General features: G+C 40.4%; 3 protein-coding genes across 4 annotated transcripts in view; 1 reads left to right on the forward strand and 2 right to left on the reverse strand.

Moving 5' to 3' along the window:
- The window catches only part of LOC109987406 (intermembrane lipid transfer protein VPS13B), a 278,167-nt gene extending 277,075 nt beyond the window's left edge, over window positions 1-1,092 (forward strand). Inside the window, exon 68 of the mRNA XM_065957731.1 lies at window positions 83-1,092. Within this exon, the coding sequence (XP_065813803.1) occupies window positions 83-331 (249 nt within the window). The 3' untranslated portion in view covers window positions 332-1,092. The remainder of the gene's footprint in view (window positions 1-82) is intronic.
- On the reverse strand, window positions 1,081-16,601 carry LOC109987437 (regulator of G protein signaling 22). The gene is made up of 24 exons (XM_029278182.2): window positions 16,513-16,601; window positions 16,401-16,429; window positions 16,216-16,278; window positions 15,948-16,130; window positions 15,746-15,831; window positions 14,787-14,971; window positions 13,948-14,704; window positions 13,544-13,705; window positions 13,113-13,266; window positions 12,692-12,814; window positions 12,419-12,520; window positions 10,898-11,092; window positions 9,245-9,337; window positions 8,975-9,150; window positions 8,595-8,757; window positions 6,493-6,657; window positions 5,219-5,287; window positions 4,450-4,608; window positions 3,827-4,006; window positions 3,543-3,722; window positions 3,338-3,448; window positions 2,382-2,481; window positions 1,354-1,452; window positions 1,081-1,277 (listed from the first exon to the last, which is right to left on the reverse strand). Exons 1-24 carry the CDS (start codon window positions 16,532-16,534, stop codon window positions 1,249-1,251), a joined length of 3,585 nt encoding a protein of 1,194 aa, XP_029134015.2. The 5' UTR covers window positions 16,535-16,601; the 3' UTR covers window positions 1,081-1,248.
- A 350-nt stretch (window positions 16,602-16,951) lies between these two features.
- On the reverse strand, window positions 16,952-21,520 carry fbxo43 (F-box protein 43). Of its 2 annotated transcripts, none has more exons than XM_020638515.3 (6): window positions 21,413-21,520; window positions 19,721-20,559; window positions 18,847-19,602; window positions 18,370-18,472; window positions 17,671-17,847; window positions 16,952-17,573 (listed from the first exon to the last, which is right to left on the reverse strand). In XM_020638515.3, the coding sequence occupies exons 2-6, from the start codon at window positions 20,470-20,472 to the stop codon at window positions 17,325-17,327; spliced, it is 2,037 nt and encodes a 678-aa protein (XP_020494171.3). In that variant the 5' UTR covers window positions 20,473-20,559; window positions 21,413-21,520; the 3' UTR covers window positions 16,952-17,324. The 2 variants fall into 2 exon arrangements, with proteins under 2 accessions (XP_020494171.3, XP_065814421.1); XM_065958349.1 differs by lacking the exon at window positions 21,413-21,520 and adding an exon at window positions 20,686-21,299.
- Between the last annotated feature and the right edge of the window lie 137 nt (window positions 21,521-21,657).

Below are 21,657 nucleotides of genomic sequence, written 5' to 3' on the forward strand. Positions count from 1 at the left end.
TGGTTGGACATTGCTCACAGCAGAAATAACTTCAGTAGGATCGGCTTCTTTTTTTTGTAAACAACTGTGTGTCCTCCCTCAGGGCGATGGTGCTCGTGAACGTCTGTCAGAGCAGCAGTATCGTCGGCTGGTGGATTACGTGATGCGCTCCTCCCAGTTTCTTTCCCCCTCTACGTCCTCTCTCCAGCTGCAGCCCCCTGTGACACTCGCCAACCCCCCGCCTTCTGTCACCAAGTCTTACCACTACCTGGTGGATCCTGCCTTCTCCAAGGTGTTTGTCAGCAAATTCACCATGGTTAAGAATAAAGCCTTACGTATGGGATTCCACTAACACAAACGCAAAAAAAACACACACACAAAGATTTTGTTCTGTTTAACAAAAAGCCTTAAAAAAAATCTCCAGATACACCTTATTGTTGCTCTGAAAGAAGAATACCTACTTATGCAAAAATATCTGTTCAAGAAAATAAGATTTATATTATGAGAGTAAGTCCATGTAGAGAACTCTTAGAAATTGTTTGTGAAATTTATATTTTTTTAAGGTTACAACAAATTCATAATGACAGAAAATTTGGGGATTATCATCCGTTTTAATGATAGACACGCATTTAGTTCAGGGATTGTAGTTAACACTAAAGTGTACCTTTAAATCAAAGTTCAGTCAGTGTGAAACCTCTTTAGTGTTGCTTACAGACACACTCAGTGCTCAGCTAAAGAGTCTCTAAGATCTGTTACATTTCAAGCAAATTAGCCTGTTATAGTTCAATCTGCAGGATAGGCTCTAAGTGTTTACATTCTCCTATTAGTGACTGTGTCTTGTGCCAATGTGAAGTGCAATATTATATACAAGTTGATGGACACCAGAGATACGAGCTGTCAACCAAAATGTTTTTACAGATGATGTAACATACTAGTTTAACAATCACACTGTGCTTTGTGAGCCAACCCCTTGTGATGATGAAACCATGTTGTTTGCCTTTAATATTGTTGTAGTATTGAGCTCTATGTAAGATTTAAGTCTAATCAATTGAATGTATGTTAATGGATAATATATAAATGAAGAAACATTTTAATAAAAACATTTTAAAACTATGCAGCGTTGTGTGTGGTGAGTATTAAAATGGAAACACATTACATGATTAAAGTGAAGTCTAATGAGATTCACACAGAAGCAGATGTTTGTCTTACATTTTACATATTCTTAAAGTCATACTTCATTGTTGTCCAGCAACAGTAGCTGCTCTTTTCTCACTTCCTGTTGCAGGCGCTGACACTCCCTGTGGTAACACATAAGAGTCAGTAATGTGTGAGCGGCAAAGCAACTTAAATCATCTTTCAGTTATATTCACTCACTGTTACACTGTTTACTCTGCGTCCCGCTGGAGCGACACGAGGGCTGCTTGCGGCTTTGTTTCCGGCCTGCTGACCCGATGCTGCAGTGAGAGGAGGAGTCTGGAGAGATATGCACAAAATCATTTTTAAGTAGCTGCTTATGTGGTCTTTAAACAAATTGATAACTGTTTTTAACAGACAAACACAAAGGTTATTTATTCCTCATCGTGTCCTACATCTACCTCCAGGCCTTTATGTTGAGCTCGTCTCCACCATGCAAATATCGGGGAACTTCTTCATCTGTGTTTCAACGTTATTTGCTGTTTACATTAAGTGGGACGCTGGTGCCGCAGTGGTTAGTGTGCGCGCGCCCCAGGTATGGAGGCTGTAGTCTTCTAAGCAGGCGGCCCAGGTTCAAATCCAACCTCTGACTTCTTTCCCACATGTCATCCCCCAATCTCTCGCTACCTGATTCTCTGACTCTATCCACTGTCCTGTCTCTTCAATAAAGGCACAAAACGCCCTAAAATAAATCTTTACAAACTTAAAATCTGTTAATCCTCATTCACTACGGGCTTTAAGTTACTCCTGCGTTAGCATCGCGCCTCATTTCCATGTCCATACAGTACAGGCTCACACTAACTCATGCACAGAGCATTGACACCTAATGGACAGGCTGAAGTGGCTATTTTGGCTGGACTTCTACATAATGAGACAGTTCTGACATGTGGAGATGGGGGGTGGGACTAACGTTGCCTTTAACTGCCAGGTACTATCAGAGCCTTGGAAATGTGGTTTGGATTTTACCGTGGGAACGGCTAAATGTCATTTCACTGTTATGGTTTCCTGCATTTAATCTGTCTAGTAGCAGAGAGCGGTCATTGCTGGATAGTTTTACTCAGCCCTGGGAGACAAAGGGAGGTGTGTGTAAGTGCTAGCTCATGGTGGATTCATTTTGGGTCTCTGTATTAATACAACAAAGAGTAGTGGTCCAAACCTGCTCTTTCAGTAAAGTGTCTTGAGATAACATTTGTTATGATTGATTGTACCTGAGACTGTGGAGAACGAGGCTTCCAGCTCACGCGGTCTCCTCAGCAGCACCTCCTCTCTATGCAGGGCTGCCATGTACTTGGAGTAGGACCACGACAACTAGAGGGAAATTTCCAGAAATGTAGTCAAATCTAATGTGATTAGAAAAACGGTTAAATTAGAGGATTGAGTATCTCCTTTATATGCTGTGGTTAGACCTGCTGAGGCCCTGTTTGGACTGCATGCTCTGATCGAGTTTTATTTTGTATTTTTCTTCTTCTTCCCATGAATGAAAATAAACGTAACTCTTAGGTTCAGTCCTGTGCCAAACAGACTTTGTGAACAGTAGTCATGGTGTTGCTGCTATAGCGACAATATAAAGCCTCAACTTTGAACAAATCAAACATGAAAAAATAAGTTACATTAATTTGACCGATTCCTCCCAAATGTTACTCTGAACTTTACGCTACATCTTCAACTGTTCTTGGCTCGTGAGCCACACAGTTTATTTTACTACTGTACAACAAAATGTATTTCTGGACTGTAAATTAATCTCTATTCTTAGAAACATTTTTAAGAGCTGTGGAATTACCCTTTTTTGTGACACTTCACTATTCAAGAGTAACAGGAGATCTGTTACATTGTTGAAACTTTCATGTCTGAAGTGATTTTTGTGACACTATATGTTGTATAATTGGAAAGTTATTATATATTTCTACCATTAAAAAAACTATCTTGAAAAAAAAAGATCTATCCCTCTGTGTGGATCAACATGATCAGTGATTGTCTTGTGCCTACTCAGGTGTTGTACTCTTCAAATAAGACAAAAGTCTTTTATATGACAAACGTGAATTGATACATTCTGTTTCCTGTAGTTCTCTTGCTCTAAATGCAACAGCAGTACTTGTCTGTCTTGATGTTATACACTTTATAAAAACATAAGCTCAACATTTATGTTTATCAAACTGTTCCTTACACACTGTGTGGGAGTTTTTTCACTTCTTTGCTCCTGTTCTGCGGTTACTTCATCTTCATCATCTGTTTCACTCCCCTCTCCAAAACTCGACTCTGGCCTCTCCAGCTTTTCCTAATGAAAATTAGATTTTCCAAACATGTTCTCATTTTCAACACTGTTGAATTTGCAGATTACTTTGTATGATAACGTTCTCATCATCCTATACCTGAGCGTTCCTCCTCTCTGCCTCTTCCTCCTCCTCCTCCTTCCTCTTCAGTCTCCGCACTCTGGCTCTGTGTGTGACTCGTTTCTCCTGCAGTAGAGGAAGGAGTTGCTCCTCTTGGACGGTGCTGCTCAGCTCTTTAAACTCAGGCCAATACTTCAGCAGTTCACTAAACACTGACATCTGCAGGAGAAAAGTAAAAGAAGTCTCTACATGTACAAAAAAAATACAACACCATCCATCCCCTTTGACACACACACACACACACACACACACACACACACTACCTGTGCCTCTCTGAAGATGTAAGGGCCCAACTCGTGCCGTTTGTCCAGAATGTGCTGGGCCTGTTCAGGGGGGATGTCTATCTGCAGGGCGGGGGGCATGGACGAGTTAATAAAACAGCTGATTATGGTGGAGATCTTCTGCTGGATGGTGGCCTCCTCACTGTGGGAATGACAGAGGTCCTGGATGAAGAGAGAGACAGGACACAGGGAAAGTGATACGTAGAGTTGGACTTAATACTGCTGCAGGAATGTGTGGACAAAACTTCTTTTTTTTTCACCTGAAATCCCTCCTCTCCCCACTTCCCCTTCCCTGCTGTTTCATTAATGACAAAAGCTAAGAACGATTATGTTGGGAAGAAAGGAAAGAATCCTAAAGGAAACAATAATGTGACTTATATCATTTACTTTACTGTAGATGAATGTGAACACAAACTGTGCACATTCATAATTTTTTCAAACTGAAGCATAATCTGTAGAAACACTTAATATATTTTAATGACCATCTATCTTAGATTGTTTTTTATGTCATCTTATAGTACATAGTGCAGAAAACAAGGATTTCAAACCAGATAATGTTGCAGGTATGTCCTTTGAGCCCTTCTAGATATTTCTATTTCTTTTACCTTGTACCTCTGCACCTCCAGCCAGAACAGCAAGTCATTTTCTAGGAAGTCTCCCTTCAGAAAGACAAAGTGCTGAAACTGCATACAAGTGATGGGGTTAAGTAGGATCCGTCGAAACAGCAGAATCTCTTTTGAGGAACTCATCCACAACCCCTCAGCCTGCAGGGACACAAGGTGGAGGACTGTCAGCTTGTTTAAGGTGACTTTTTGCCATTATGTTTATTCTCTTGTGGATATTAAATATACATATAATTACTTGTAAAACCAAACATCACTCATTTGTAAAGCAGTAGAAGTTACAGTACAGTGTGTTCCTGAACACTTGATCGTTGACCTGTGAGCATAGCCCACTAAAGACTCCGAGAAGGATTCTACTTTACTGCTCATAGCCAAGGATGAGGTCACGATCACAAAGATGATAATCACATGAAAACTCCTTCCAGTAATCATTCTGCTTAAAATGTAAAATGTTCATGTTTTCTATCAGAGTCTAGCTGTGAGCTGAGCTGAGAGGAAGGAGAGAACAGAGCTGCATGGAAAACCCTCCCAACATTATTAAAGGAAGGTTAGTAATGCTGATGCTTTAATCTTATTTATCCTGGATCCAATTTGGGAAAACTAACGACACGGCCAAAATGGTGTTTGACAAAGCCAGTGCTCGGAGCCAAGTCATGAACTAAATCACACAAGCTTTCAGGCCAGGAAATGCCTTATTTCTCTCCATTTCAAATATCCAAATATCCAGCTTCCCCAGAGGATTTCCCCTTACCTTCCAGGCTTCTCTCCTCGTTCTGCGCCTTCGGTAGGGGTTTAGAGAGGGTCTTTCTGCTGCTTGGGGCTACAACGCAGACACACACACACACACACACACACACACAGGTCAAAAGTCAGACACTGAGTAAATTAGGACTAACAGAGAAACTGAGCACCTCTAAAACCTCACTGCTCTGCACTCTGTCACTGGCTGTAACTGAAGCTCCCTCTGCTCTCTTACCTTTCACCTTCTCTCAGTCTTAATTTCCTCTCTTCTTATTTCTCCAATCTAAGAGAGAACTTAGGCGATCTAATGGCATCTCTCTCTCCAGTCCTCCACTAACCGTCTTTTCCACCAACGCATGATCTCCTCCTGCAGCGTGTAGTGCTAAACTACATCTACCTCTCATTAGTTAATGAGAAGATCCATGTGACCAAACATAGTAAACTTGATCACATAATGAGGCAGAGCAGCAGAATATGAGGTTTAGGTTTTACCTGACGAGGCAACCTGAGAGAGCAGTGACAACGTTTAGTGGTTTCTCACATAGCAGAGCCACTAATGTGCCAACGACCTCTGCGCTCTGTCAACTCTCATTTTACAGCTCAAAGATCAAATTCTACAGTATGTCATTTATGTATTGTGTGCAATTCATTTTTGATAACTAACTACCTAACACAGTTCATAAATCATACTGAGCATTGTTTTTTTAATAGCTTTGTAAAACATTAAATGGTGACTAAGCCTATATCAGAAGATACGTATCCAGTTACAGTTATCATAACTGATAATATTATGGACAGTGTATATCAGTCAGATTTTATATATGGATTTATTCTTGCTGAAAAATCCAAACTGCAGTTCATTGTGCTAACCAAAATGTTAATGCTTCTCAGAATAAGTTTAAAGAAAACACTTAACCCCTGGAAAATCTGCTTTCATTTTTGGTTGTGTAAAAATAAAAGCTCAATTTTTTTCACAAGTAGTACAAGTAATCTATTCCAAGAACAAACTCTATGGTGTTACTTAAGCTTTAGAGAATCTGGTAGACAGAGTTTATGATGTTTTGAGCTGTTTCTCTGTTTCCAGTCTTTATGCTTCAAAGCTAAGCTGCTGGCTGTGGCCTTAAGTTGAACCATTACATGTGGGTGTAGGACTTGTCTCCTCTCTATCAGCAACAAAGTGTATTCCCAAAAATGTCATACAATCTTTGAATGCACTTCATCTACATTCTGTTGGGATTTTTTTTTAAATCATGGCAGTGTAGTATTGTGAATTAAGATTTCCACCTGTGGCTGGTGTTTCTGTCGCTCTGTGAACTCTGCTGTGGACAAAAACAGAGGCAGCCATTTTTTCTCAATGTGGCTCCTGACGATGTCTTGAATCTCCACAACATCTGGCCTTGAGAGACACTCTAGCTTCAGACGCTCCAGTCCACCTGCCAAACACAAAATCTACACATAGAAAAAGACGAAGTCAGAGACACAGCAGAGGAAGATGACTGCATGTGTGTTCATTAGTTTGATCTCTATGCTAAAGAGTATTCCTGCACAGTAGATTTCTATAAAAATGAGGAACATATGAGTTTAAAAAAAAAAAAGCCCCTGCTTGAACACTCCTCTCCTTCCTGACTCCTGCAATGCTCTTCATCATTCCCAGAATCCCTCTGTTCTGCTCACTCCTCTGTCTGCTTTCTGTCTTCATACATCGATCTGGCCATGTCTCTATATTTATATCTCTTTTATATTTTCTCTCATCTCATTCTGCACGCACAAAGTCATGCATTCACATATACACTCACACACAGGCTTCAGAAATGAGAACCAGTTGTGACACTGGATTTGGAGTCAGCAGATGAAAGGAGGCCAATCTGTGGACTGGATGACTGAGTGATTGAAAGAGTGAAGGGCCAAAACAGTAAAGCTGTCAGTCTCTGTAAGCTGCTCACGCAGACAAGAAGCACGGCAGAGAGGCAGGAGCAGCAGCCAGGCACGACTCCATAGAGTAAGAGGCACTAGAACATGCAGCCTAGGATGAATCATGTTTTCGATGATAGTAACGAGATGAGGTTGACTAATGCATAAAGTCATACAGAAGAGTTGAAGTCATGTCAACAAGTACAATGTATGTCTAAAGATTAAAGATGACAGAGCTCCCCAACGTGAGGGACTGCAACCCAGGGGTGCAGGTTCATCTGTATTCATGGAAAAAGTGATAAACAACTCACCTTACTGTACAAAGAAAAAGAGAGAAAGACACAATTACATTTCCAGAAGAGTGAAAAACTAGCGAGCAGGTTTGCTCAGAAGTGCAATAAAAATAAGCTTAGATTTTATGACTTGATTAGAGACCTGGCTGAATGATTAAAAAGACGACTGAAAGCAATACACAAATAATAAGCTTAAAGTAATGAGTAAATGGTTAAATTAGATAGTCAAGGTAATAGTGTGTGTCAAAAAAATGTAATTAAATATGAAAAGATTAAATGGTTGACGCCACAAAGGAAACAGTTCACAGTTGGCATTAGCTGAAAGTAGTTGAGTCAACTTTGAAAAAGCTTGTGTTGACTCGATCAGATTCAACTGTTTCCATAGAGTTAAAAATTTGAAATGGAAAAACTTGAAAGTAAAGTTTGAGTTTCCAGCTTCTGCCACAAGTGATAGCACAAACACAATTTCCAAACTGACCTGTTAGGTAACCAACAAATCTCAGTGGAGGTGTTTTTTGTTTATCTGACAGAACTGAGAAGTCACCACACACACAAAAAAAGGCTGGACGCTGCTGTACTGTCACAAATGTAAAATGTATAACCCTCGTTTCTCTTACAGTTACTACATAGTTACCATCACTGGTTTCAAGGAAGAGAAAATCTTACTGCTCTGTGCCCTATCTAGGCATTCTAGCTCCGTGCACCCTGCAGTAATCCTAGAATCCAGAAACCTTATCTCAGACAGTAAATGTCAGGAGAGACTTCATCCTACTGCCATTGTTACTGGAGCGGATCTTTCTTGTCTTTCTGGATGCAAACCACACGCTTCTCTTCTTCTTGTTTTAATTCTAACCATGTCCTCTTATCCTCCGTTTCCCTCTGACATCTTGCTGTCAGGGCTGTCAGCATGAAGTCTCCAGAATGCCAAAGGAGGGGGATTGGAAACTGTGTGAGAGCACAGCAGCCTCTGTTTATTAAATCTGGATGTCAAGCTTCAGTGTGAGCTCCACTCTTGGGCTTTGATGTCATGGATACCATGTTTCTGCCCCCCACTTCTCCACAGCTCCCTCGGGAAGTTAATAATAATTCAATTTCAATGGAGTTTTGATGATGGCAAAAAGGATAGATTTGCCAATAAGAGTGGACATATTGTTTTTGGAATATCGTGATTGACTGACGTACATCATTCTGTTGTTGTGTTGTGGCGGGGCTGTCAGGGCCGAAGAAGTACTTCCCGTTGAGGTATTTGGTTGCAATATGGAAGGACCTCTCCTGTCTGACAGCTGTGTCCTTCTGAGGAGTCCTCTTGTACTGCTCCAGATCCAGCCAGCATGTCAGATGTATGCTGTTCAGAAACACAGATGTTTAAAACAAGGAAAAGACTTTATTGCATTGTTTACATGTGGCAAACTGTGATTTATATGCCTTCCCATGCTGGCTACATTTGAGTCTCATGAGTCTCATATTTGCAGCAAGGACAACAAAGCGTTGTACAACATCTGTATATGGATACCAAAGGAAAGTGGGAAGTGAGTTTGTTATGGAAACTGGTGTAAGTCTACCTGGCATTATGACTCTGTAGGAAGGACATGAAGTGCCCAATCTCATGGCGGTGACGAAGCAAGGAACCAAGACGGTAACCTTGGTAACTCTGAGACACTCTTGCCCAGGAGCCCTTTGAGAGGGAAGTAGAGGGAGTAATAGGAGAGGCAGACAGCGTGGACTCACTCTGCTCCACCTGGAGATGCAGAGATGCAGCAGCACATGAAAGATGATAACGACGGAAAGGGCGACATTTTGTGAATGCATGGAGTGAATATATGCTTGCATACTTGATTTAAACGACACTTTGATTCCTTGTAAAGACTCTGGAGTTCTCTGTACTCCTGACTGTCAACATAGCGCACCTCCTCCTGCAAGCATACCTGAAAACACAGCACATAGCTGAAACAATTCTTCTTTTTTTAATCAATCAACTCAAAACTTCATCTGCAAATATTTAGATCTTCAGCTAATATATTAAGTCTGCTTAAAAACAGAAAACCCAGAAAGGTATGGTCACATGTTCTCTGCTTTTCTTGGTCTTGATCTGTATGGATTTATTATTTTTCTGATTTAGACTGTTGGTCAGACAAAAAAAAAATAAACTTATAGTGGCATCTTGAGCTCGATGACTTTGTGGTATGATGTTATGCACTTATATAAATAATATTTGGTTGTTTTATTGCTTTTTGTGGAATCACATCTGCTGCACATCACTTCAGCAAGGCATTAACTTTTCAAAATAAGAATATATATCAAACTATCGTGGAAAGACTTTGTAGGTAAGTGCCTCACATTCTCTTATCTCAAGAACAGTTCATTTGATACACTTGGCACATGGCGGTGCATTGCTGGGGGCCCAGAGGAGAGCTGCGTTTCAATCAATCTTCATTTTTATTTGAACAGCATCAATTCAACACAAGGCGGTATCTCAAGACACTTTACAAAAAGAACAGGTCGAGACCGCACTTATTGTTAGATTATCTACAAAGACCCAACATTAATCCACCATGAACAAGCTGGCAAGCAGACAGAAGCAAGCTAACACCTCCTTTGAACAGGCAGAAAAACCTTAAGCAGAACCAGACTCATGACTTTTGTCTAGATACATTTATCCATAAAGGCCACACCCTTTTGTGATTACATTAATTTGACCTTAGAATGAAATGTGTCTAAATTAGTCAGCTGATTTGTCTTGCTGCACCTACAACAAAGTCTGACATGGGTAGCTTTTTGGATTTTACATATTATTCCATAACATGTTTTAACGTGTTTTTATAAAGCTTCTCTTAAAAGATTTTGAAATGCTTTTGGTAGCTGTGTCTCAGTGGTAGAGTCAGTCGTCTCTCAACCTGAAGGTCGGGGGTTCGATCCCCAGCTCCTTCAGCCATGTGTCTGATGTGTCCTTGGGCAAGACACTTAACCTCAAGTTGCTCCTGTAGCTTCGTCTGCGGCGTGTGGATGTGTATGAATGGGATTAGATAATACTGATGGACACTTTACATAGCAGCCTCTACCTTCAGTGTGTGAACGGGTGTGCAGAGAACTGCGCTTTGAGTAGTCAGAAGACTTTAAAAGCAATACAAGAGCCGATTTAGCATTCATAAAATGCAAAAAAACATGCAATCTCATTTGATTTGGTGGTGCTGTAGCAGTTTCATCTATCCTGTCTCACTGTCTGTGTGTATGACTGCCCTGGGAATATCTCAAGAGCCGTTCATCTGATCAACTTTACACTTCATGGTTGTTTCTGACCCAAGACAATGCAGAGACAAATTAGAATTTGACAGGAGAACCATTTCTTGAAAACACTGCAAGCTAAACTTAAGACTTAAACGAACCAAGCAATTCGCTTATAACAGGGACTGTTTGCAAAAAGAGAGAAGCCATCTAATACAAAAACCTTTAAGCCAGCAAGTTGATTAAGTTTGTGTTGCAGTTACCTTTTGGAAGGACTTGGTGTTTCTACGGACCAACAGTGTCCATGGCTCAAGCAGGATGTTCAGTGTGTGTTCCTCAACCCTGTCAAATAGCTCCTCATAAGCAGGGCTCATATGACTGTACACCTCCCTTCTGATCTCCTCATTGACACCTACGCTCCTCCTGGCAGAGCTGGACAGATAGGTGGAGTAAAGCAGCTGAGAGGAGAGGAGAGGAGAGGAGAGGAGAGGAGAGGAGAGGAGGTCAGAGAGGAGAGGAGAGGAGAGGAGAGGAGAGGAGAGGAGAGGAGAGGAAAGAGAGGAGAGGAGAGGTCATAAAAATGTCATCACTCAAGAAACATTATTTTCTCGAAACCACCATCACTTCCATCATCACCATTGTTCAAAGCTCTCATACACAATATTCACTATCTCTCATCACTGCTGCCATCACACCACATTAAAGTCAGTTATTTAACCCTCTTGGCAACAGCACAACGGAAATATCATCGATGTCATTCCTTTGGTGAACTAAAGGTTAAGTCAAGGAAAATACGTTTTACTCTGAGTATTTTCTGGAGCAGATCTTTCAGCTGTTGGTCGAGCTGTAGAGACTCAGTTAGACTGAATGTTTTCATCTCTACATTTAGTAAAGAGTCAAGAGGGATGAAAAAGACCAGGAGCAGCAGGTCAAATTAGCAAAATAACTGCTTACTGCACCTATTTATGTCAATTGCTTTTTTTAAATGTATTTTGTTTGACATTTTTTGTGAAACATGATGTATCCTGGCCATCATATCTCTCTGGACTTTACTGCAGAGGTTTTTTTAATTATTATTTTAACATCCATTTAGCTTTATAAGCTCATATTTTCACAGATATATCTTTTATCCTTCAAAGGAAGTTTGGCTCTAAACTTTTGGTCTCTGAAATATAATTTATGTTCAGGCACCTGAGAGAGAAAGAGAAAAACGATTTAATGTTTAGACCAGTGTGTTCCTACTTTTGTGGCAAAAGTTTATTAATTAATAATAGAGTGGAGAAGTATTCTGTGAAAGCAAATAGCAAAAAAACAGATACACTATGCCTTTACACTTTTAATTAGAGTTTTCTGATGTTATTAAATTGCTAATGCTTCTTAATGCAGGGTTGGTGACGGTCAAATAGCTGACACTAGCTTATATCAATTTTAATTACATTTTAAACTCTGCACTGTAACTTCACTCTTATTATATAACTATTTTTTTTATTTTATATTATACTTTTTAATTTTAATTATTTAAATACATTTCATTTTAATGATTTTAATTTTATTTCAACATATTTTCAGTTTGAATCTGTGATTGTGTAAGTGATTTTTAAATGATCTATTTTGATGTTTCTTTTTTCCTCTGCCATGATGCTTTGGATGTCTTGTGTGAAGCACTTTGAAACGCCTTGTTGAAATATGCTGTATAAATAAACTTGTCTTGTCTTGGTCTCCATCACTGTTATACATATAGAGTTTACATTAAACCCATACTGTTCTTTGTACTTGGTAATTACCTGTGCCTCTCTCTGTACTCTGTAGGGGTCGAGTCCATTTTGACAGAACAACACACGGTAGTGTTGCAGGTCAGTCCAAAAGTTAACTGCATTCTCCCACAACTGAAATGAAAAAAAGAAAAACGTTTCAAATGAGCAGGTGTCATATCAGATGTCTAAAAAGTGTGCACATAGCATAGTATTGCATCATATCATAGAACAGTAACATTCAAATGTGCAATCATGATTAACTATAAATTAAAGGTGTGATTATTCCAGCAGCTGCTGTTGTACCTGGTTTCCAGACTGCTCACAGAAGTTTGTGAAGTATAAACCAGCCCATGATTCAACATAAAGCGCCTGTAACATCTCTTCCATTCTTCTGCTGCTCAGTAACTGACTTCTGCTGGAAAACAACTTATAACATACACAGGAGAGAACAACATGTCAAAAATAATGTATGTACTGTATGCAATGTATGTTTATTAAATAGTGATAAATTAAAAATCGAGATTCTGCACATCCTCATATCAGGCACCTACATTCATTTAGATTACTTTTTAATAAACTGCCAGGTACTGATCCCACCTACCATGACTGACAGTCAAATGAGTGAAAACGATACAGTTAGCGCTTCATTGCTACTGGTCTCTGTGTTGTTGCTTTGGGGGATCTCTTTTCAGCACTAAGGTGTGTCATATCTTGGTGGTCCTACCTGTGTGTGGACAGCATGGTGGTGCTGGGGTAGGGTGGAGCCAGGGCAGAGGAGAGGATGTGTGTCCGGCATAGGAGTTACACACAAGTCTGCCCACTGCCCTAGAGGAGGGGAGTTATTATGGACACACCGGGAAGTCCAAAACCTAGGAACCCTGTGGATGAAGGGGAGAGAGAATAAACAAGGGTGTTTCCCCAGTCTACATGGTTATGATATTGAACCCTAAATCGCTGTATGAATGTGAGTGAGTAAACACTGTATAAGCTGTCGGGCAGTTTGTTAGCCTGTATGGCACATCTGCCATCCATGTAGGAATGAAAGTTGCAATATCAAAATGATTGTAAATAAATGAACATCTAAATTGATACTGCACACAGAAACCCAGTATTAATGGTTAAGATAACTTGAACACTATGAACTGTGACTCTCACCAGTAGGAGAGCAGGGACTCTGTAAGGAAAGGCTGGATCGAGCACAGTTTTTCCTCTGTCCAGCAGGGGGAGGTAGACAGCCCCAGTCTGGAAAGCAGCTCCACATTTAGACTGCTCTGGCTGCTGCTCAGCAGGTAGCAGCTCCTCATCAAGACCACATACCTGGTACCAAAATACCACATAACACGTTATCAGATCCTCGATCAGATTTATTAAGACAACGCCAAAATAAAAGGTAGTCGTTCTTTTCCTTTTCTTTCAAAAGTTCAGGAGCCTTTTGAAGTGTTTCAAGCTCTATATATATCACCATTACTTTTTAAACAGAACATGTCAGCCTTTAGTACTTCTCACTGAAATGAAAAGTTAAAATTTGATCAAGACTTCTCCTCGGATGTAATGTGTACCTTTTCTTTCGCTCTGTGTTCTGTGTTGCTTTCAGTCTTTCTATGTCCATCCAGAGATTAAGCAGCTTCTCTCCAGGCGTTCCTTGCAAAAACTCTCTGAACTCATCAAAGCCTGGTCTGGCGCTATGGCAACAGGCACCATGGCAACAAATATCACGAACATTTTCCTGGTAGGTGCCCCAACTTCCCACCTCACAATTCTTCTTAGGCCAAACTGTCTTTTCTTCCCCTCCACTCTCCCTCTTGCCCTCTTGGACTTTCTCTTTCTTCTCTTCCAATCTTTGTATTCCCCTGCTAAGCAAAGGCCGGCTAACTTTCCTTTCACAGGACCGGTGTGTGCTGGTACTGTTTGTCTGGTCTCCCGCCTCGCAGAGACGATCAAAATCAATTGTCTGGCTCTGACCACTCATCACATTCAGTGCATTGCTTAGCACCTGTTGAACCACTTCTGCAGCCACGTGCTCCATTTGTGGCTCAAAAGAATCAGAATTGTGACTTTTGGGTACTTTGAGTTGTTGCTCCACTAAGTTTCCAGCTGATGGTGCTGTGATGTTTTGGCTAATGTCTGTCTGTGAGCTGCAGAGATCATCGCTTCTCTTAAATGTAAAGTTAAAGAAGGAGGACAAAGAAGAAACAGCACGTAGGTCCTCTGGCTCGGAGCAGCTGGAGAAACATCTGGATGACTGACTGCATTTAGTGTTGAAAAGTTTCTTCTGTTCAGAAGGTAGACATGTAATACTGTTCATCCTCACATATTCTGAACAAGAAAAGAAAGAGATAACATAAGTATCAGATTTTCATAAATTGATTTCATCAAAAACACAAGCACAAGTTTTTACCTTCTTTTACTGAAACGTGCTCTTGAGAATGTGACCATGTTGGGGCTTTCAGTGATTTGTTATTTTCAAAGTTGAGTTGGGATTGAAAGTATTTTTGTGGTTTTGACACAAAAGTTTGATCAGAGGTTACATTCCTCCTCTGAATATGGAGGTTTGAGTCCCACTGACACAAGAGCTTGGTAAACCTGTGAAAAAAGTAGAACATTCTGGTGACCTCTCCTGTCTGACAACCAGGTGTTACTCTAGAAAACATTCATTCATTGTGCGATACAAAGTAATAACACATTGTTGATTCTGTGTCACTGCTTCTTTGTGTAGTTTGAAAGTTAGCATGGGATAGCAAGTAACAGGAATGTGGTCGTGTAAAGATCAGATGAAGGGTAACACAAGCATTTGAACCAGCTACAAAACCACAGAGCGATGCATTCAGGGCCACAAGCATTCTTTAAATAGCAAAGATAGTCATAAAAGATCAATTTGAAAAATATGAAAGAAATGGGATTTTCAGACCCACTTGTGTTCGTCTCTACAAATTTAGTCCCATTATAATTTCTTGTTTTCTTTCTTTGTCCATCTATTACTTTATAATGTTATTTAAAGGACTGATATGAATGATTCTACATGTACAGGCTACAGATCAATGATGTGAGCTTTGCATGGCAGTAGATACAACATCATATTCAAGCGATTTCATAATGTCTTGTTTTTTTTGGTATGTTATTCTATCTCAATAAAAATAGATCTAAGTTTCAAAGTAGACATTTTTCAAGTTTTGAAAGTAAAGTAATCAAATGCAAAAATAAAACGTATGTGCTATTAGACAATGAAGAACTAAGAAAGAATTATATTATGTTAGAAATAATTTGATGTGAGGAACACAAAAAGATACAAATATCTAGAGATTATAGAAGGCGTTCCTGTTCAGTATGTATAGGAGATTCAAAGAGCACTTGCAGTACCTGTATTCACTATAGCAGTCACTTTTAAGGAAGAAGGGCAGTCTTTCTGTCAGTATCCACTGGATGCCCTGCTCTTTGTCAAGGCACTGCAGATGTCACAAAGATAGATACGTGTTAAACTAAAGTATATTGTTCTGCTTATCCCCTTAATGAGTGATAAATAACATGTTTTTCCCCTGTAAAGGACGTATTGCTTACTCACACTGACAGTGTAGTGGTTGTCTACTGGAGGGGATCTGGCCAGTGCTAATGGGTCACCAGTGAGGAGTCGTGATCTGATGCTATGTAGGTCTGATCTGATTCTGCTGGACGCAAACTCAGCAGCACCACTCACCACCTCAAACAGCCCTGTCTCCCTGTTGTACAGCAAAGCCTTTGGGAAAGACTTAAAGAGAAAGATGTAAGGGTAAGCAAAGGGTGCACGAGTTTTGTCAAAGGAGTGTTACATCTATACAATTTATCAACTTTACCGGCAGACTTAAGAAATCATTGAAGTAGTGAGTCAATACATCGTCAGAGGCCAGACGAGTCTCCTGCATTGAGAAAAGCAATGCTACTTATAACTCCAGGTAACATCACTGGAACAGCATAACAGACAATTTACACCAAACTGCTATTACAGATTGAAAAGTAGTAAAGGAGAACTTGTACTCACAAAGTTGTCAGCAGTTAGACGAGTACACTCTTAACACAAACACAAACTTAAGTTACCAAAGATTCTTGAGTTAAAATATCAAATAGAAATGTCTTAGAAGAGCTGATCCTACCTGTTAAGGTTACACCACACATTGTTCCTTACATTAAAATGCCCTTAGAGTATTTTCAAAGTGGCTGCCATTCGAACATTCGGCCAGCCACAAACCTCTCAGTGTAATTACATACACACTGCAGGTTGCTATGGAAGTGGACTCATTTTCAAAACACAAAGGGCTGTAAAAGTTTAACTAGAGCAGAGCAGAGAATAACAAAGAAGTTTGTGTTTCGTCTTGTCGTTTGTAATGCAAATCTATTCCTTCGTAATTTGTTGAGATAACTGTGAGCATCCAAGTGAATTTATCTTATTTAATAAGAAAACAAAGTTAACTCATTGAAACAAGATTTCCTTTAAGTTAGGACGACATACCACTAGATGGCACCAAACGCTGATAAATTCACTCGCTCACATTGGAGAGAGTCAAAAAAAAGGAGACACAAGTGGCAAATAAGTAAAAAGAAATATAAATTTATTCTAAATAACTCTGAAAAAACATTGGTAAAATTGGGAAATCTCGAAAAACACTTTATGTACAGTTGATCAACATGTATGGAAATGATTGAGCAAAATAAGTTCATTTTACTGCTGGAGATTTCCTTCACATTCATAATTAAAAACAGTAAGAACTGTGTTGAAAAATGGGGGGAAAGGGGGTAAAATACAGTAAATAGATACGAATAAAAACATCAATAAGTACAGAACTTGCTCTCATGTACTAGCTTCAAATTAGTTTCGCTGTTGCCACAGCTCGTCTTTGCCATTAGACCAGAAAAATAATTTAAAGTGACTCTGGCAATACAAACAGGATAACAGTCCACTTCCTGCTCATAGTCTCCTAATGTTTCGCTTGCTCTTAGCGCTTCCAGGGAGAATAATGTCCTTCTTGTGACGGCCTACAGACCTGCTCCCACACTCTTTAGAGCCATGGAAAGCATACAAGCAGGCTGTGCAGAACTGGAAACCACAGTCCGCTGTGCTGCACACACCCTCCCTCTTCACTGAGTGACACCTTGCAGGATTCTGACATCGGGGGCAAGGCTTGAGGCACTCATCGTTGAAAAGGGTTTTGGCAACCTGAAGGGAAGAAAATGATATGAAATATAACGCAAATGTTTAATTGGAAATATCCTTAGTAGTTCTCTTAGTCAATTAATAAGAGATTTAAATTCACCTCAAGAAATTTCTCCCGCCTGCTGCTGCCTGAATTTAATGGGGTCAAAGTGCTTTTTCCTGACTGTGGGGTGCAGAAGCTCAAACTCCTAGACTGGGACTGGACCATCTTCAGGGCAGATCTCTTAGTCAGAGTCAGTCTGGTTTCTGCGTCAGGAACATGGACAGCACCACCAAGCTGTAAGACAACAAAACAAAGTCAATGAAAAGCTGGATGACAATGAAATACTCCTTCACAGGTTACTTTGTAGGACTGGGAACTGTCAATTTGATTTTAATTATAAATGTATTTTACCGTTGCATTATTCTTTAATAAACAAAGGATAAAACGTTAACATACAGTATGAATTTACAACACAAACATAATTGTGCTGTACAGTAATTACATGGAAAAAAAGTTAACTGCATGCACCCTGAAACACAAATATTTCCTTAGTTTGAATCTGCTTTTTCTTTTAAATAGTTTAACTTGTATTAGGCTTAGGACATGCCTCAGTTTTTTACATGATAATCAACTTCAGGATTTTCTGAATCAATATTGAATTTGCAAACATATATTGCAAATGCATTGACGATTCCGCCCTATTACTTTACATTAAATCACACTGGAAAGTAAATTCCATTTTACTGGTTACTGGACATTAGATAAAAAACGATTAAACACATATACTAATATGACAATTGACATAACATCTCCTACCTCAGTAGCAGACTCCACTTTACTTAGGTGGTTTCTTCTCTTAAAACGGGCTTGCTTGTCTTGTTGGATGATTTCACTCCAGTTCTTGCACACTTGACCACACCTTCCAAACACAAGCAAATAGACACTTAGAATGCCTGCTCCCATTTAACTGTTATTAACCTTGATTGTTCATGAAGCCTGTTGTTTTAAGTAACAAAGGGAAGTACACAAAAATCAAAACTTGTCAGACAAGAAAGTTTGATACATTTATAATATTCAATACTAGAGCTGTATGTATTTATTTTCATTTTAACAGTTACATACATTAATTTACTTTACCATGTGTTAGTGGTAAGTTAATGCTGTCATCACAAATTCTCATTGGTTTGATGTATGAAAAACCTGGAATAAACCTACTTAACTTAAGGCGTCAAGATTCATACACTGCATGAAAAAGGATTAACATCGTGTAAACAGTAAAGACAGACTCCTAACCTGTAGATATTCTCGGAGGACAGGTGGCTGAATACTTTTGCGAGAATGTGCCTGAGGTTCCTCCTCTTCAGCTCTGTCAATATGTCGATCTTCCCAATGCCCATCTTCCTGCCGATGAGCCCTGCCAACGGCATGGTGGTCCTGAACGTCCCCAGCGTCTCAGCAAGTGCTGCTGTGGACTTCAGCTGCTCCTTTAGGCTTGGACTTTGGCCAACAAACATCTGGGCATTCTGCTGACACATAGCATGAACCAGCTGCAGCGCTGGTGTCAGAGAGAGATCCACTGGGGTTGCTGTGACTGGAGTTACCTCTTGATTGGCCTGAACGGTGTTAAAAGGTGTCTTGTTTTCTGGCATGGTCGTGGATGCTCTTAATGGGGTTGTATAGCAATGCTTTGCAGAAGCCAAACTATCAGAGGTCATGCTATTGCTAAACGCAACAGAAACACCTCCAACAGGAGTGGCATCGCCAGCAAAAACCTCATCTTCTTTACAAAGGCCGTGGTGCTTATAAAAATGTTCATACTTTCTCTCCTTTGTGTCTTCCTCAGACTGAGAGCCCCCTTCTTTGAGTGTAGAAAGCCTATGCTGCCGCTGCAAACGAGAGTGTCGCTTTGTCTCGGTCAGATTTGGAGTTTCACTGTTCCCTCTGGAGTTAGGGGGCAGCAGCTCCTGGAAAGAGCCATCATGGTCCACCGAGGAGTCCTGGGATTTATCAAGGGTCAAAGAACTGAAACCACTATCTTCACACACAGACCTGTCCAGGGTTAGAAGGGGGTTAAACATAAGCATTTTTTTGTAAATAGCACAGAGAATGTTAGATAGAAAAATGTAAAGCAGACGTTACAAAGCCATGTGTCAAAAAAAGCACATACCTGATGTATTTAGGTTTGTGTGTTGAAGATGGTGTGCACAGTACACTTGAGCTTTCATGAAGGTTGCTAGCAACACTGCTGATTGGTGATTGAAAGTTCTCTTTAGATGAGGAAGACTGGAGTTTTCTAAAGCATGGAGTCTCATTATTCATTTGACCAGAGGCAGAAATGTTCTCAATGAAGTCTGCATCTGAGAGTGAAACTCTTCTATCAAAACCGGGAAGGGGAAAACAGTTTGGCTTTCCATCTTCTCGGGTTGATGTCCTCGCCTGCGTGAAGAGGAGACGGCGTTTCCTACCAGATAGTGGCAAATCGTGCTCCAAAGTGCTTGATGCCAAGGCTCCTGTCATAGTGTCTAAAGTATCACAGGAAACACTTAACCAATGTTCAGATCGGCCAGTCCTCCTGGTGCATGGCGATCTTGTGTTGTCAGTTTTGACATCAGTGGTGGGTCTGCGCATTAGAAGTCTGTGTCTCAATGAGGAATCTCTTTTTGGAGTTTCACACCAACTTACGACAGGCGGTCGCTGTGTTCCCCTCAAGTCTTTGCCCACATATTTGACGGGTTCCCTGAGGTTCTCTTTTGGCGTTTCATTGAATTCTACTGGGGACAAAGTTGTACGGGAGGCGGCACCGCTGGTGCTCTGAGGGCTGTGGAATAAACCCGAGTACCCACTGTCAGAGCAGTCGTCGTAAAAGTGCTTCCCTTTGCAGCTCTCAGGGTAGATGTTTGATTCAGGAGTACACTCCATTTTCCTCCTGCTGCTGCTGCTGCTGCAGCTGCAAGCTCCTTTTTTGTTCCAAACAGAAACAACCAAATGAGGATGATGTTAACGGACCTAAAGAGAACAAGATGCAGAAAGGTAAAAGTCCCACACAAACAAAAGCTACAGGTGAAACACCAGATCATGACTGGTTCAAAACACACAAATAAAGCTACAAATACAGGTTGAATGTGGCCTTACCTCCCTCCTCACTTGCAGGATAAGCAACGTTATTGAAACACAGGCCTATCTAAATCCTTTCAGTTGTTCTCGACGCATACGGTAGGCAGAGATTTGTCCTGATTCAACACTAAACATTCTCAGCTGTTTCATCAGTGTTGCTATGAGAGGGCGTGTTGCAGATTTAAATCCGGGTTCTCCCGCTGTAAAGTAAGCTATAGCCGCCAGAGCCAGATAACCACACCAACCAGCACTGCACTCCCCGGGGATTCATACAACAGGGTTAACGGGGAAATAAACCAATTTACCTTATTTTCGTTCTCCCATTTTATTCAATTACGGTTGAATAAATAGAGAAAATAACAGCAATTTGATTGGCTGGTTGTGTCTTGTCAGTGTTCCCAGTAATTGGGCTTAAATAATCCGTTTTTTAAACACCACACGAATGATGTCATCATGGTTCAGGGGATTTTGAAGTGGAGTTGAACCTTTTTCCGTTTACATAACTTTAAAAAAACAATTGCATTTTGGGCTCAACAACCGTGATACAGTAGACCAATTAGCACGGTAAGAAAACACCTGTGAGTAACGACTTTTACCCGGGTGGCTTATTGCGTTATTAAACAAACACAGGTACTTTTACAGACGTGTTGTCTTCGTAAAAAAACACACAAACAGTCGAAAATAAGTGGCAACCCGGTGTCGTGTGAAGAATGAAATGAGATAATTTAAATACAAAAAGTCTTACCTCTGGTCTGAACTGCGCTAACGTAAACGCAAAGTGCCGATAATAACGGTGATACCTCAGGCGAAAAGGCACAGCCACGTTTTTCAAATTTGGAGCCCACCGTTTGACTGCGTCACATGTTTCCGCTCTGGGCCTGCAGCCTCTTTCCGTCTGTGGTCACCATGGCAACGGGCTATTCCTCTCTGCTCACCCAGACGACACCAGGTGAAGTTATATCCTCTTAGTTTTGGGGTTTAATAGCAAAT

Source organism: Labrus bergylta, chromosome 8, assembly GCF_963930695.1.
Source record: "Labrus bergylta chromosome 8, fLabBer1.1, whole genome shotgun sequence".
Taxonomy (NCBI): Eukaryota; Metazoa; Chordata; class Actinopteri; order Labriformes; family Labridae; genus Labrus; species Labrus bergylta.

Coding starts and splice junctions, on each gene's coding strand:
- LOC109987437 (XM_029278182.2), bottom strand. CDS start 16,534: ATGTGTGGTGTAACCTTAACAG. Junction 16,279..16,400: donor GTCTAACTGCTGACAACTTT/GTGAGTACAAGT, acceptor TTCTCAATGCAG/GAGACTCGTCTGGCCTCTGA. Junction 14,972..15,745: donor GACTGCTATAGTGAATACAG/GTACTGCAAGTG, acceptor CTTTTTTCACAG/GTTTACCAAGCTCTTGTGTC.
- fbxo43 (XM_020638515.3), bottom strand. CDS start 20,472: ATGGAGTGTACTCCTGAATCAAACATCTACCCTGAGAGCTGCAAAGGG. Junction 19,603..19,720: donor CACAAACCTAAATACATCAG/GTATGTGCTTTT, acceptor AACCCTGGACAG/GTCTGTGTGTGAAGATAGTG. Junction 17,848..18,369: donor AAGTGGAGTCTGCTACTGAG/GTAGGAGATGTT, acceptor GTTGTCTTACAG/CTTGGTGGTGCTGTCCATGT.